This window comes from Coregonus clupeaformis, chromosome 7 (genome assembly GCF_020615455.1).
Source record: "Coregonus clupeaformis isolate EN_2021a chromosome 7, ASM2061545v1, whole genome shotgun sequence".
Lineage (NCBI taxonomy): Eukaryota > Metazoa > Chordata > Actinopteri > Salmoniformes > Salmonidae > Coregonus > Coregonus clupeaformis.
The window spans coordinates 74,999,758-75,016,228 of record NC_059198.1 but is presented as its reverse complement, the minus strand read 5'-3'; the positions used below and the strand labels follow the sequence as shown (position 1 = coordinate 75,016,228).

Below are 16,471 nucleotides of genomic sequence, written 5' to 3'. Positions count from 1 at the left end.
CCCTAAAAGACCAAGTCCATATTATGGCAAGAACAGCTCAAATAAGCAAAGAGAAACGACAGTCCATGAATTTCAAGAACTTTGAAAGTTTCTTCAAGTGCAGTTGCAAAAACCATCAAGCACTATGATGAAACTGGCTCTCATGAGGACCGCCACAGGAAAGGAAGACCCAGAGTTACCTCTGCTGCAGAGGATAAGTTCATTAGAGTTACCAGCCTCAGAAATTGCAGCCCAAATAAATGCTTCACAGAGTTCAAGTAACAGACACATATCAACATCAACTGTTCAGAGGAGACTGTGTGAATCAGGCATTCATGGTCGAATTGCTGCAAAGAAACCACTACTAATGGACACCAATAAGAAGAAGAGACTTGCTTGGGCCAAGAAACACGAGCAATGGACATTAGACCGGTGGAAATGTGTCCTTTGGTCTGGTTCCAACCGCGGTGTGGGTGAACGGATGATCTCTGCATGTGTATTTCCCACCGTAAAGAATGGAGGAGGTGTTATGGTGTGGTGGTGCTTTGCTGGTGATACTGTCTGTGATTTATTTAGAATTCAAGGCACACTTAACCAGCATAGCTACCACAGCATTCTGCAGCGATACACCATCAAATCTGGTTTGGGCTTAGTGGGACTATCATTTGTTTTTCAACAGGACAATGACCCAACACATCTCCAGGCTGTGTAAGGGCTATTTTACCACGAAGGAGAGTGATGGAGTGCTGCATCAGATGACCTGGCCTCCATAATCCCCCGACCTCAACCAAATTGATATGGTTTGGGATGAGTCGGACCCGCAGAGTGAAGGAAAAGCAGCCAACAAGTGCTCAGCAAATGTGGGAAGTCCTTCAAGACTGTTGGAAAAGCATTCCAGGTGAAGCTGGTTGAGAGAATGCCAAGAGTGTGCAAAGCTGTCATCAAGGCAAAGGGTGGCTATTTGAAGAATCTCAAATATAAAATATATTTTGATTTGTTTAACACTTTTTTTGGTTACTACAAGATTCCATATGTGTTCATTCATAGTTTTGATGTATTCACTATTATTCTACAATGTAGAAAATTGTTAAAAAATAAAGAAAAACCTTGGAATGAGTAGGTGTGTCCAAATTTTTGACTGGTAGTGTAGATATTGTTTCCCAAAAGTAGTGCACTGGGCCTTTACTAGTATTAGCGGACCTATATAGACTTCTGTAGCTCGGGCAAAACAAATATTCAGTATCTCTGCTTTGGCAAAAAAGGTCGTTGTATAAAGTTGAGCTGACAGCCGTTTTGCACTGTTTCACTATGGTTTTAGTCATCAATCTAGCAAGAGGGCAATATTTTATTAATGTTGTAGTGTTTCCCCCCCTAGAAAGCTATGACATTCGGCTTTCACCTGGAATTGTTAATTTGTCTGAGAAAAAAACAATTTTCAACCCATATGATCTAGTACACAAAAGTATAATAAAACATATAGAAATATGATGGTATGATACATTTTTTCTATTGTGAATGAATAAGCCTTTTCATACTTTATAATATGTCCATATAGTTAGAATATGAAATGTACATTTCGACCGAAAGGATTTGACAAACGTGATTGGTTGACGATATTACACTGGCCTACGTCTCGCCTTGTGCTGCTGCGTAGAATATCAGATCTAAACAACGATTGGAGATGTGTTTAACATCACCAGTACCACATCCTTATGATATATATCTTGTCAAAAGCGCAACGTGACTGCAAAGCGGGTATTTACTATATAAACGGTTGTCTACAATATAAAACATCACATTTACATTTACATTTATATCATTTAGCAGACGTTCTTATCCACAGCGACTTACAAATTGGATCCACCGTTTAGTAAATTGCTTTGATTTGTATATAACGGTTTAGCTACCAATATTTAGGCTATTCATATCTACTGAAATTGTACATGGCTAATTTTCTCATTGATTATTAAATATGGTATTATTACCATGATGTAATGGGGAGTCGTAACTGTAAATAGTTGCACATTAACTTGGTATCAGGGAATAGTGTAAACACCTCGCATAATATACATATTTGCTGGGGATTTGTATCATTGAAAACATTGAGCTATAAAAGAAAACCGTGAGAACAAAAGGAACTTGTCCACATGTCCCCCATTCCGGGGCCCCCGACGTAGCGCTGCCTATTATTGGCCAGCTCCCTGATTCAATCAGACCTATCGCGATGCATCGCAGTGAGAAGCTTGAATATTGGCTGCGGTGATTGGTCCATATGTTTGGCGCGCGTTGAAGCTACGGTTGTCGGAGTGGGCGGCGAATGTTGAGTGATAGAGAGATGTTTGAATAGCGAGCCAGGTACTTAGGCGGAAAACATTGAAATTGAGATTTTTTTTCTCCAGTAAAACAGTATATTTACAATAATTCATTTAACAGCCTCAAACTATCCATGTTATTTCCATTGGGAAGTGCAGACCAGAGAGAAGTGCCCGGTTTTGTGTAGCGAGCCGGTGTTGTTCGCTAGCTAGCTAGCTGGTAGTCGACTCCGCGGATGCGCGAGTTCAATTGATCACCACCCCTTCTCTCTCGCTGCTAACGAGCTAGCCAACAAAACAGTAGTAATCCCGATCAACGAAATATTCTTTCTCGGTGTGTGTACAGTCGATCCCGAGTCACTTCATTGAATGAGGACCGACCCCTCTCTGCAGGTAGGAAACGCTGTCAAAATATAAAATTGTTCTTTCCTCGGTGAAAAACAAATAATAGCCAACCACATAGCTAACATTAGTTTCCTCTGTCTTGGTCGCTAGTTAGCTTGCTGGCTAACCAGCTAGATGTGGAAGGATACTGTTCGTAGACACCGCTCTGGACATGCATGATCTGGCAGTTATCTATCAGACACAAAACAAAACGGTTAGCCAGCCAATATGGAAAGATGACAGTTGTGAATTGACCTTAGTTGTGCCAATTAACGTGAACTCGAGTGTTTTTGTCTGCTGTGGACGGGATTTCCTTTCTTCATCAATGTTTCCGCATTGACTCAAGCCTGGCAACGTTTAACTTTGTTGAACTTTATTGAACTTTCAAGCCTTACTCAGTTTCCGTCATGTCAAGGCATACATTCACAAGAATCAGATAATTATTTGGTAGGATGGATTGAAATGGAGACATTTAGCTAACTTCATATGAATTGGGAAGTTTGCTTGATAGTCGCTCTGGATAAGAGCGTCTGCTAAATGACTAAAATGTAAAATGTACTAGCTAAGTTGAAAACCACTGTTAGCAACAATTCTGTCAAATTGTCACGTGACATGACAGCGATTGATTTGGCGACGGCAATGACATCAAAGCGGATTGATTAAAAACAAGAGGGCTTTGACTAGGTTATACAACTACGACCGGAAGTTACTTTTTCGTAGCAGGTTAGGAGAATTTACGCAGCAGGTTACTAAATTAGTAAGAGTGAGTAATTTTGTACTAGTGTAGTACAGTATTACCTTTACTTATAAGATTGTTAATTGAACCCTCCGTCTTCGTCTTAATATTGGGCCCCTCATCGAACATGTGAACATGTTTGTATTGAACTGTTAAACACAGAAAGATTTGAAAAACATGTTAGTGATGTGTAGCGCCGTAGACAGTAGGGAGCCCAGCGGCTAAAGAGTTGTACCTATAGCCTAAAGGTCGCCTGTTCGAATCCGGGCCGGGTGTTGGGAAATTGATCTGGCAACTGGAGGGCTGCTTGGTTCACATCCTCCTCAGAACAATCCCCAACCGTTGCTCTCCATCCAGGGGTTCTGCACTGCAGCTTGACCCAGTGTTCCTCTCAACTGCATGTCTGTATGAGGTGTGCTGTCTGGGTTGAGAAATGACAGCAGAAGACACGTTTTTTTGTGTTCCCTGTAACTATGGACAAAGTAAAGTTGTATTGTGTAAACCTACTGTAAGTCATAATCTGCTTGGAGAAACCCTAGACATCAGTATCCAGTGTAGTGCCTGGTAGTGTGTGATGACAGGTTTCCATGGCAGCCCGGATAGTGTGTGTCCTCAAGGAAGGGGATCTGATTGGATTAGACCCATCCAGGCTGGTCAAATACAATAATGTCAGTGCAGATGAACAAAAGGAGACTGGTTACTCTACCCAGAGCTATAGGCAGTATTCTTTCTAGGAGGCAGTCAAAAAAACAGACACAACTCTGATTTGATTTCTGCTGCTTGTGAACTCGGGCCATCTCCAACATCTGTTTCTCCAGTACTTCTCTACTACAGCAGATGCTATTATGGAGGCAGCAGTACTGTGTTTGGGACTGAGCCTGTGATGGAAGCCAAATAATGATTTTGTGGTTTCTGTTTTACCCCATGTAAATGGACAATAAAGCTTTTGAATTGAATTAGAGACAAGAAGTTAGTTTAGGGTGAATCCCCTTATTTGCATGTCTTTGAACTGGCCTGGCATGAATGTCTCAGTGCATCAGTAGAAAGGGAGTAGAGATGGGAATGTAAACTAGAACAACCATTCATGACTCTGGAAAGAGACTGTATGACCTTATCAACATGTACAATGTACAGTAAGTGGTTATCCCACTGGCTATAAGGTGAATGCACCAATTTGTAAGTCGCTCTGGATAAGAGCGTCTGCTAAATGACGTAAATGTAAATGCAATGGTGTCCAACGCTCCGTTGTGTGTTTTAATGTCAAATCTCAGCCCTTTGTGCGAAAGCATAGCTCTTTGCCTTTTCTCTTTAACTGTGCATGATTCTAAAACCGTGTGTTCCAGGTTGACCATGGTGCTGACAGGGAAGCGGTCTGTGAAGGGACCAGTGGGTTGGAGGAGGAGGGTGAAGTCTGAGTACATGAGGCTACGCCAACTCAAACGCTTCAGACGGGCCGACGAGGTCAAGGTACACACACACATATGTACACTGGGCTCCAAAATTACTGCCACCCCTGACTGGCAATGCACAATCAATACTTTTAAAAAATAGAAACAATATAATTATAAAGAAACTCAAAATACCAACATGTGAGAGATAATGGACTTTATTAATGTTTCAATGGAACCAACCAAAATCATACAATTATTTAATACAAAATAAATGTCACCAAAATCAAGGTTTCATAATTATTGGCACTCCTCGTTTAGTACTTAGTGCAACCACCTCTGGCAGGGATAACAGCATGGAGTCTTTTCCTGTAATGTTTGACAAGGTTAAGGAACACATTTGGAGGGATTTTGGACCATTCCTCTATGCAGATCCTTTCAAGATCCTTCACATTCTTGGGTTTGCGCTTATCAACTGCCCTCTTCAACCCACCACCATATTCCACCGTGTGTATGAGGTGCCTCTCCTTGTATGCATCTCTGTTTCGACGCCAAACATGCCGATGCTATATCTGACCAAAACGTTCAATTTTGGTCTCATCTGACCAGAGCACCTTCTTCCAGTCATAATTTAATGACGGCAAACTCCAAGCGCTTGCGTCTGTGTCTTGGGGTCAGAAAGGGCTTTCTTCTGGCAACCCTTCCAAAGAGCCTGTGGTTGGTGCTTTTTGAAACCTGGTGACCCCAAGACGCCACCAAGACCTGCAATTCTTTCACAGTGATTTTCTTGCTTCTTTCACCATCCTCCTCCCTATCCTGGGGGGGCAAAATGCGTTTGCGTCCTCTACCCGTGAGGTTTTCAACTGTTCCATATTGTTTACATTTTTAAATAATTGCCCTGACAGTGCTCAGTGGTATATTCAATCGTTTGAGGATCTTCTTGTAGCCATTACCAGATTTATGAAGGTCTACAACCATCTGTCTCTTTTGAACTGCCAGTTCTTTTGTTTTCTTCATGGTGTTAGATGACAAAGGGATATTGCATGCGTTTTACCTCATTTTTATACCCTAGTGAAACAGGAAGTGATGTAGTGGCTCAATATAGTTCCTTAAGACTTAGATGCACTTAAATAAGTGGAATTCAATTCCTGGTTTAATATAGGTAGATTTTATTTACAATAATCTTTAAGGGTGCCATTAATTGTGAAACCTTGATTTGGAGGACTTATTTTTTATTAAATCAATAAATGATTTTGGTGGGTTCCATTGGAACATTAATATAGTACAGTATTTCTCACATGTTAGTATTTTGAGTTTATCTCTATAATTATATTGTATATATTTATTGTTTGTGTCAGGGGTGCCAGTAATGTTGGAGCCCACTGTATGTATCCAATAAGGGCTTTAACAGAACACTGGAGAGGTCCTTTCATTTCAGCACATTTGCATGTTCCCACACTCTGTTCACACACACACACACACAGACACACACACACACATACATACATGCATACATACATAGAGAGGTTTCTGACAGTGTGTTTTCTCCTCCCTAGAGTATGTTTAACTCTAACCGTCAGAAGATCTTGGAGCGGACAGACATCCTGAATGCTGAGTGGAAGACCAGGAGGATCCAGCCCGTTCACATCATGACATCTGTTAGCTCCTTACGAGGGACCAGAGAGGTTAACGCGCACTACACACACACGCACACCTATCCAGAGATTAAAATAAATAAATATGGATTTACAATAACATCAGTTTACTGTTTTTCACCATGTTTGACCTTTTACAGTTCTTCACAAGTGAGTCTGAGTTCTCTAATGTGTATATTGTCTCCTCCAGTGTACGGTGGCCAGTGGTTTCTCAGAGTTCTCCAAACAGGTGATCCCGCTGAAGACGCTCAACGCTGTAGCCTCTGTACCTGTCATGTACTCCTGGTCCCCGCTACAGCAGAACTTCATGGTAAACACACACACACAAACTGAGCGATACTAAGCTTGTTCTGACATGTGCACTGGAACTGTAGTTATCCGATGCAGTAGTCTAGTCCCAACTTGATGATAGTGATGTCTTAAACTTTAATGGAATTGTCCTGATACACCTGGCCTACTGACACTCTACTGATACACCTGGCCTACTGACACTCTATTGATACACCTGGCCTACTGATATTCTTCTGACACACCTGGCCTACTGATACACCTGGCCTACTGACACTCTACTGATACACCTGGCCTACTGACACTCTATTGATACACCTGGCCTACTGATATTCTTCTGACACACCTGGCCTACTGATGCACCTGGCCTACTGACACTCTACTGATGCACCTGGCCTACTGACACTACTGATACACCTGGCCTACTGATACACCTGGCCTACTGACATTTTGCTGATACACCTTGCCTACTGATACACCTGGCCTACTGACATTCTACTAATACACCTGGCCTACATACACTCTATTGATACACATGGCCTACTGACATTCTACTAAAACACCTGGCCTACTGACATTCTTCTGACACACCTGGCCTACTGACACTCTACTGATACACCTGGCCTACTGATACACCTGGCCTACTGACATTCTACTAATACACCTGGCCTACATACACTCTATTGATACACATGGCCTACTGACATTCTACTAAAACACCTGGCCTACTGACATTCTTCTGACACACCTGGCCTACATACACTCTACTGATACACCTGGCCTACATACACTCTACTGATGCACCTGGCCTACATACACTCTACTGATGCACCTGGCCTACATACACTCTACTGATGCACCTGGCCTACATACACTCTACTGATGCACCTGGCCTACTGACACTCTACTGATGCACCTGGCCTACATACACTCTACTGATACACCTGGCCTACTGAAACACCTGGCCTACATACACTCTACTGATGCACCTGGCCTACTGACACTCTACTGATACACCTGGCCTACTGACACTCTACTGATTCACCTGGCCTACTGACACTCTACTGATACACCTGGCCTACTGACACTCTACTGATGCACCTGGCCTACTGACACTCTACTGATACACCTGGCCTACTGACACTCTACTGATACACCTGGCCTACTGAAACACCTGGCCTACATACACTCTACTGATGCACCTGGCCTACTGACACTCTACTGATACACCTGGCCTACTGACACTCTACTGATGCACCTGGCCTACTGACACTCTACTGATACACCTGGCCTACTGAAACACCTGGCCTACATACACTCTACTGATGCACCTGGCCTACTGACACTCTACTGATACACCTGGCCTACTGACACTCTACTGATACACCTGGCCTACTGAAACACCTGGCCTACATACACTCTACTGATGCACCTGGCCTACTGACACTCTACTGATACACCTGGCCTACTGACACTCTACTGATGCACCTGGCCTACTGACACTCTACTGATGCACCTGGCCTACTGACACTCTACTGATACACCTGGCCTACATACACTCTACTGATGCACCTGGCCTACTGACACTCTACTGATGCACCTGGCCTACTGACATTCTACTGATACACCTGGCCTACTGACACTCTACTGAAACACCTGGCCTACATACACTCTACTGATGCACCTGGCCTACATACACTCTACTGATACACCTGGCCTACTGACACTCTATTGATACACCTGGCCTACTGACACTCTATTGATACACCTGGCCTACTGACACACCTGGCCTACCAAACCTGGCCTACTGACACACCTGGCCATCGGATACACCTGGCCTACTGACACACCTGGCCTGCCTTGTAGGTAGAAGATGAGACGGTTCTCCACAACATCCCCTACATGGGAGATGAGATTCTGGACCAAGACGGAACCTTCATAGAGGAACTCATCAAGAACTACGACGGCAAAGTTCACGGAGACAGGGGTACGACACACGCTATTTTATATTATCACATCTTGTTTTGATTTGATGTGGTGTGTCTGTCTGTGTCATGTTAAATGACTGTGTGTGTTTCCAGAGTGCGGCTTCATTAATGATGAGATCTTTGTGGAGCTGGTGGGTGCACTGACCCAGTACAGTGACAACGATGATGATGATGATTTTGATGAAGAAGAGCAGGAGTTTAAGCTGGAGAAGATGGAGCTGTGTGAGGGGAAGGACCACCTGGTCGAGGAACCCCTGATCAACACTGAAAGTAAGGCAGACGGCCACTGCTATTATCCAACAAAGAATAGAAATGAGCCTTATCCCAAAACCATTCCCTCAACCCTTTATCTCACCTAGTTCCCTTCCCTAGGTCCTCTCAGCTCTTGATCTCTCCTGGGCTGACGCAGTGACTGTGGTAAGACGTTGTGTGTGTGTGTGTGTGTGTAACCCCTGTGTGTCCTCTGCTTGCAGGCCAAGGCAGCAGTGACAGCTCTAAGAACTTTCCGTCTGATAAGATCTTTGAGGCCATTTCCTCCATGTTCCCTGATAAGGGCTCCACAGAGGAACTCAAAGAGAAGTAAGTACTCCTTTGAGTGTGTGTTTTTGTGTGTCAGTAGTGCATATTTCTGTTTTGTCTCTACTATAATGAGGTTGTGTGTGTGTGTGTGTGTGTGTTATCAGGTACAAGGAGCTGACAGAGCCACAGTTGCCCGGTGCATTGCCTCCAGAGTGTACTCCTAACATGGACGGTCCCAACGCTCGCTCCGTTCAGAGAGAACAGAGTCTACACTCCTTCCACACACTCTTCTGCCGACGCTGCTTCAAATACGACTGCTTCCTGCACCGTGAGTGTACGGACACACTCTCTCTCACCACATTTGGACTGTTCTACACTACCCCTCTCTGACTTCACTATGACCACTCATCTCTCTCCTCTTTGTATCTCTCTCTCCAGCCTTCCATGCGACTCCTAACACCTATAAACGTAAGAACATGGAGAATCTGGTGGACAGTAAACCCTGTGGCGACGAGTGCTACATGTACCTGGTGCAGGCAAGTGTGTAAAGACACAGACACAGAGAGAGAGAGAGGCACCTACAGGTCTGACTGTTCTGTGGTGGTTATCTAGGATGGTTTGGTGAGGGAGTACCCTGATGGCATGGCAACCGAGAGGTCCAAGACTCCTTCAAAACGCCCCATGGGCCGTCGCCGGGGACGACCCAGCGGCAACAGCCGGCCCAGCACACCGACAGTCTCCACGGATACCAAAGACACGGACAGCGAGCGGGAGGGGAAAGACGACGATGATGATGATAATGATGATAAGAAGGAGGAGACCACCAGCAGCTCAGGTACACACACACACACACACACACACACACATATACCAACACACACACACACTAACCATTACCTTGTGTGTATTCTAGAGGGTAACTCACGGTGCCAGACTCCAGTGAAGTTGAAGCTGAGGTGTGATCCTGAAGTTGTTGATTGGAGAGGAGCCGAGGCTTCACTCTTTAGGGTTCTCATCGGAACCTACTATGACAACTACTGCGCTATAGCAAGGCTCATAGGAACAAAGACCTGCAGACAGGTGTGTGTTTCTGTTGCAACAACACCTACGCTGAAAATCAGTTTCTGTATTTCACTCACATTGCAATTTTTTTCTCTCCCAGTTTTGGACTCATAACGTTGTGGGCTAACTAGTCAGGTTTTATGGAAAGACGTGTAGTATATTGTCTGGTAATATGTGTGTGTCTCTAGGTGTACGAGTTCAGAGTAAAGGAGTCTAGTATCATCGCTCGCGCTCCAGCCGAGAACGAAGACACGCCCCCTCGCAAGAAGAAGCGGAAACACCACAGGTACGCCACGCCCAAATATATATATATACCGACTGCTTGAGGCTGCACTAATGGGGTGACTGAGCAGGGTACAGTCGGAGGATCTGGTTGTCAACTTTCATTGAAAAGACATACTAACTTAAGGGTGGTGTCGTTTCAGGTTGTGGGCCACTTACTGCAGGAAGATCCAACTGAAGAAAGGTGACTATTGTCTCTACATCTCTCCTCATTGGATCCTTCAGAATACTCAGTTAGCTTGCGGCCCCACGCAATCTTCGAATGTGATTGAAAGTGTTGTTGTGATCAATGTGACGAATTTATGACCAATGCAAATCTTTGTTGTGTGACGGTGCTGACATGTGCTTGACCCCTCCCCCTGCAGATGGCTCGTCCAACCATGTGTATAACTACCAGCCATGTGACCACCCCCGCCAGCCCTGTGACTCCTCCTGTCCCTGCGTCACCGCTCAGAATTTCTGTGAGAAATTCTGCCAGTGCAGCTCAGAGTGTGAGGACATTTTTAAATACTTTATTTTCATTATTACATTACAGATGACCAGTGTTACACTCACTCTAACCTTCTCTCTGTCTGTCTGTAGGTCAGAACCGTTTCCCAGGCTGCAGGTGTAAGGCCCAGTGTAACACCAAGCAGTGTCCGTGTTACCTGGCGGTCAGAGAGTGTGACCCTGACCTCTGTCTAACCTGCGGAGCCGCTGAACACTGGGACAGCAAGAATGTCTCCTGTAAAAACTGCTCCATACAGAGGGGAGCCAAGAAGGTAAAACACACACAGTATTGATCACATTGTGCAGCTGTACAGGGTTTTTCCTTTGTTTGGTATCTGTAGCTCACTATTTAGCCCCCCCCCTCCCTCCCTCCCTCCCTCTCAGCACCTGCTCCTAGCTCCGTCTGATGTCGCAGGCTGGGGCATCTTCATCAAAGAGCCAGTTCAGAAGAATGAGTTCATCTCTGAGTACTGTGGAGAGGTGAGGCTCAACTCTGTCTGTCTGGGTGATGGTTTTGTCTGCTTGTGTGTAATGTACAAGCCTGTGGAAAATAATTGTGTGTTGATCCTCTGTGTGTGTGTGTGTGTGTGTGTGTGTGTTGATCCTCTGTGTGTGTGTGTGTGTGTTGATCCTCTGTGTGTGTGTGTGTGTGTGTGTGTGTTGATCCTCTGTGTGTGTGTGTGTGTTGATCCTCTGTGTGTGTGTGTGTTGATCCTCTGTGTGTGTGTGTGTTGATCCTCTGTGTGTGTGTGTTGATCCTCTGTGTGTGTGTGTGTTGATCCTCTGTGTGTGTGTGTGTTGATCCTCTGTGTGTGTGTGTGTGTGTTTGATCCTCTGTGTGTGTGTGTGTGTGTGTGTGTGTGTTGATCCTCTGTGTGTGTGTGTGTTTGATCCTCTGTGTGTGTGTGTTGATCCTCTGTGTGTTTCTCTCCCCTCCTTGTAGATAATCTCCCAAGATGAGGCTGATCGCAGAGGGAAGGTCTATGACAAATACATGTGTAGCTTCCTCTTCAACCTCAACAACGGTAACACACACGCATACAAAAGGATTGAAATCATGTTTTTGTTAAGTGGGAGGGAAAGCTAACTCTCTCTCCCTCCCCCAGACTTTGTAGTGGATGCCACTAGGAAAGGAAACAAGATTCGTTTCGCCAACCATTCCGTCCACCCCAACTGCTATGCAAAAGGTCAGACAACCCCTAAAACACTATTTCATTAGTTGATCAGTTGATTTGGGGTGAATGTTTCCCCCAGGGGTCAAGACTAGAAACTGTGCTTCAGCAGTGTTTAAACCACCAGATGTATGTCAGCTGATCCAACCAGTCTGGTGTATAACCTAATACAGCAGCAGTGTTTAAACCACCAGATGTATGTCAGCTGATCCAACCAGTCTGGTGTATAACCTAATACAGCAGCAGTGTTTAAACCACCAGATGTATGTCAGCTGATCCAACCAGTCTGGTGTATAACCTAATACAGCAGCAGTGTTTAAACCACCAGATGTATGTCAGCTGATCCAACCAGTCTGGTGTATAACCTAATACAGCAGCAGTGCTTAAACCACCAGATGTATGTCAGCTGATCCAACCAGTCTGGTGTATAACCTAATACAGCAGCAGTGTTTAAACCACCAGATGTATGTCAGCTGATCCAACCAGTCTGGTGTATAACCTAATACAGCAGCAGTGTTTAAACCACCAGATGTATGTCAGCTGATCCAACCAGTCTGGTGTATAACCTAATACAGCAGCAGTGTTTAAACCACCAGATGTATGTCAGCTGATCCAACCAGTCTGGTGTATAACCTAATACAGCAGCAGTGTTTAAACCACCAGATGTATGTCAGCTGATCCAACCAGTCTGGTGTATAACCTAATACAGCAGCAGTGTTTAAACCACCAGATGTATGTCAGCTGATCCAACCAGTCTGGTGTATAACCTAATACAGCAGCAGTGTTTAAACCACCAGATGTATGTCAGCTGATCCAACCAGTCTGGTGTATAACCTAATACAGCAGCAGTGTTTAAACCACCAGATGTATGTCAGCTGATCCAACCAGTCTGGTGTATAACCTAATACAGCAGCAGTGTTTAAACCACCAGATGTATGTCAGCTGATCCAACCAGTCTGGTGTATAACCTAATACAGCAGCAGTGTTTAAACCACCAGATGTATGTCAGCTGATCCAACCAGTCTGGTGTATAACCTAATACAGCAGCAGTGTTTAAACCACCAGATGTATGTCAGCTGATCCAACCAGTCTGGTGTATAACCTAATACAGCAGCAGTGTTTAAACCACCAGATGTATGTCAGCTGATCCAACCAGTCTGGTGTATAACCTAATACAGCAGCAGTGCTTAAACCACCAGATGTATGTCAGCTGATCCAACCAGTCTGGTGTATAACCTAATACAGCAGCAGTGTTTAAACCACCAGATGTATGTCAGCTGATCCAACCAGTCTGGTGTATAACCTAATACAGCAGCAGTGTTTAAACCACCAGATGTATGTCAGCTGATCCAACCAGTCTGGTGTATAACCTAATACAGCAGCAGTGTTTAAACCACCAGATGTATGTCAGCTGATCCAACCAGTCTGGTGTATAACCTAATACAGCAGCAGTGTTTAAACCACCAGATGTATGTCAGCTGATCCAACCAGTCTGGTGTATAACCTAATACAGCAGCAGTGTTTAAACCACCAGATGTATGTCAGCTGATCCAACCAGTCTGGTGTATAACCTAATACAGCAGCAGATGGGACCAACAGACGTAACACTCTGACGTAGCGTTTCACTGATAAGACATCTGTTGTGTTAACAGTCTCTCTCCTCCTCTCTCTGCAGTGATGATGGTGAATGGTGACCACAGGATAGGGATCTTTGCAAAGAGAACCATTCAGACTGGAGAGGAGCTCTTCTTTGACTACAGGTCAGTATATCAGGTTTACTAACCAGCCAGCCTGCAGCCTGGCAGCCGGTCAACTAGGATCGTATTAATCAGCGCATCTCCGTCTGAATACTCTGTGAGGAGGGCGTCTAGAACTCCCTCCCCGTTTGGTTTCTCTGACACCCCTACTTAAGGTACAGTAGGTTTCCAGTTGGTCTATCGACATGACTGTAGACATTTTGTCGCAGCGACATCATGAACATTCTATTGTCGTCGGACATCAAACTTGTCGTTATGAAGAAGTACAAACGCAAAACCGCAGTCTCTGCATGGCATCAGCAGCCTGGTGTTCCAAATGGCATACTTTGCTCTATTTCAGGGGTATTCAACTCTTACCCTACGAGGTCCGGAGCCTGCTGGCTTTCTGTTCTACCTGATAATTAATTGCACACACCTTGTGTCCCAGGTCTAAATCAGTCCCGGATTAGAGGTCCAGAGTTGAGTTTGAAGGCTCTATTTGAACGCCAATAAACCCATCTGTTTAAAAATTCAATTAGTTAAATGTCAACCTAGCAAGCCAGGCAAATAAAAGCAACTTTCTAAACAATGTTTTGGTTCGTCGTTAGCTAGTTAATGACCAGAGTATAGTTGACAGGGTCTTAACTTTAGCAACTTTTTATTCAAGAGGAACATAAACCCACAACAACATTATTTACAAGGTATTGGCGAGCTTCCAGAAAACGGCTTACGGTTGTGTGACTCTAGTAGGTCGTTCTACTGGATCATTTTAGAACTCCAGCACAGTCTCGGTACAGATGGATTTGGTCTTGTTGCTGTAGCAGCCCAGTAACCACAAAAACGGGGGTTGCGACAGTCGCAGAGACATTCACTTTTTTCATGCCTGTGAGACAAGGAAACCGACAGTCGCAGCGACGGTCTACAGGCATTCCACCGGATTATAAATGAAGTGTTTTCACCAGCAACACTTGTCACATTCTAATTGTCTACAGACATGTCGTTAGACTAAGTGTAAACTGGCTTTTATACGTACGCATACACTCATACACTTTGTGGTTGGTTTGACATCTCTAGCTAACTGCTCATGTTTTTCTCTCAGGTACAGTCAGGCTGATGCTCTGAAGTACGTCGGCATCGAGCGGGAGTCAGAGATGCCATGATCCCCTCTTCTACCTCCTCTGGATCAACATACACACACACACACACACACACTCTCTCTTCAGGAAACCCAAACGACTGTCGGAATCCTGGGACGCTTCAAAAATTCTGGAAAGTCTTATTTTTCTCACTTTGAATTGTTTTTCTACCAACAAATCTTCCAGTTCTCTGGGATATGTAGGACTTGGTAACTATGGTCACCAGAACGTCCTTCCTCTGTTTACAGCTAACAAACAAACACACATAAACCGGTGTTAATAAATCCACTGACTGGTTCTCTTTAGCTCTGTGATACTTTTTATACTTGAGGGTGATCCAAATTCATGGACACATTATTGACTCTGTGAAATCACAACTGGTTGTTGAAAAATATTTTACTGGGACCAAAACTCTGTGTTTTTTTTTTTTTTTAGGGCTTGGCATTAGCCCCTGACCACCAGCTAGACTAAATGTGGGTTAAAAATATCTCAGTGACTGGTGATTTCCCCACTCCCTTAGCCAGTGTCCAAACCTTGGTCTCAGACCCCACAGACACACTGGAGTGCGTAGAACACTGTTTTGAGACTATAGCCTGATATCTGAGGTGAAAGGATGTATGCTGCATGTTGACCATCAGTACTGCCTGTGTTTTCTTCTCAGTGACTACATGGTTTATTCCAAAAATCATCTGTCTGTTTCACTTTGAATGTTTGGATGTCCACCTGAGGCATGCTTTGATGCGATCTCTGTTCTAGATGGTGCTACTGCTAAGACAATGTGACGTTTTCTCACATATTGAACCTTGATTGACGTTTTGTAAACGCCCCCAGGTATCCACTTATGCTGTGCCTTGAATCTTGTTAGAACACTGAATAGCCACTTGATTAGAGTCCTTAAGTGCTGATTATTGATAAAGATGTATCCTCAATCTGATTAATGCATGATGAAGGTTCCATGTTTGTAGTCTGGGGAAGAACTCGCTGCTACTGTAATCTAGCGACGCCTGGTGCTGCAGGTTTGAAGCAATACGACCAGGCTTGAATCATGTTTAGTGAGACGGACTGCTCCTATTTGTACTACTAACTTATTGTGTCAACTGGGAGGGCTCTGTCCAGGCCTATGGACAGATATAGATGACTGACGGTTGTGTTTAGTGGATGGGTGAAGTCAGGAGGCTCTCCTTTGTCTTAAGTAGTTTATGTTGCTCACGTTAGGATAGGGGTGGGGAAATCATTCATCCAATGATGTCACAGATTGCTTAGACACACACCTGGTTGCCCCGGTCTAAATCAGTCTGACTGGAAAACCAGCAGACACAGCAGCTCCTGAAGATTAGTATCAGAG

The 16,471-nt window shown here is 44.4% G+C and overlaps 1 protein-coding gene across 2 annotated transcripts; it reads left to right on the top strand.

Moving 5' to 3' along the window:
• Nucleotides 1-2,283: 2,283 nt before the first annotated feature.
• Nucleotides 2,284-15,432, top strand: LOC121569320 (histone-lysine N-methyltransferase EZH2). Of its 2 annotated transcripts, none has more exons than XM_041880178.1 (20): nt 2,284-2,684; nt 4,755-4,878; nt 6,356-6,484; nt 6,645-6,764; nt 8,609-8,729; nt 8,824-9,000; nt 9,204-9,309; nt 9,414-9,577; nt 9,688-9,785; nt 9,862-10,084; nt 10,163-10,329; nt 10,500-10,597; nt 10,737-10,777; nt 10,959-11,084; nt 11,176-11,354; nt 11,467-11,562; nt 12,026-12,107; nt 12,189-12,269; nt 13,930-14,014; nt 15,090-15,432. In XM_041880178.1, exons 2-20 carry the CDS (start codon nt 4,762-4,764, stop codon nt 15,148-15,150), a joined length of 2,271 nt encoding a protein of 756 aa, XP_041736112.1. In that variant the 5' UTR covers nt 2,284-2,684; nt 4,755-4,761; the 3' UTR covers nt 15,151-15,432. The 2 variants fall into 2 exon arrangements, with proteins under 2 accessions (XP_041736112.1, XP_041736111.1); XM_041880177.1 differs by having other exon boundaries at nt 9,414-9,583.
• The last annotated feature ends 1,039 nt before the right edge of the window (nt 15,433-16,471 follow it).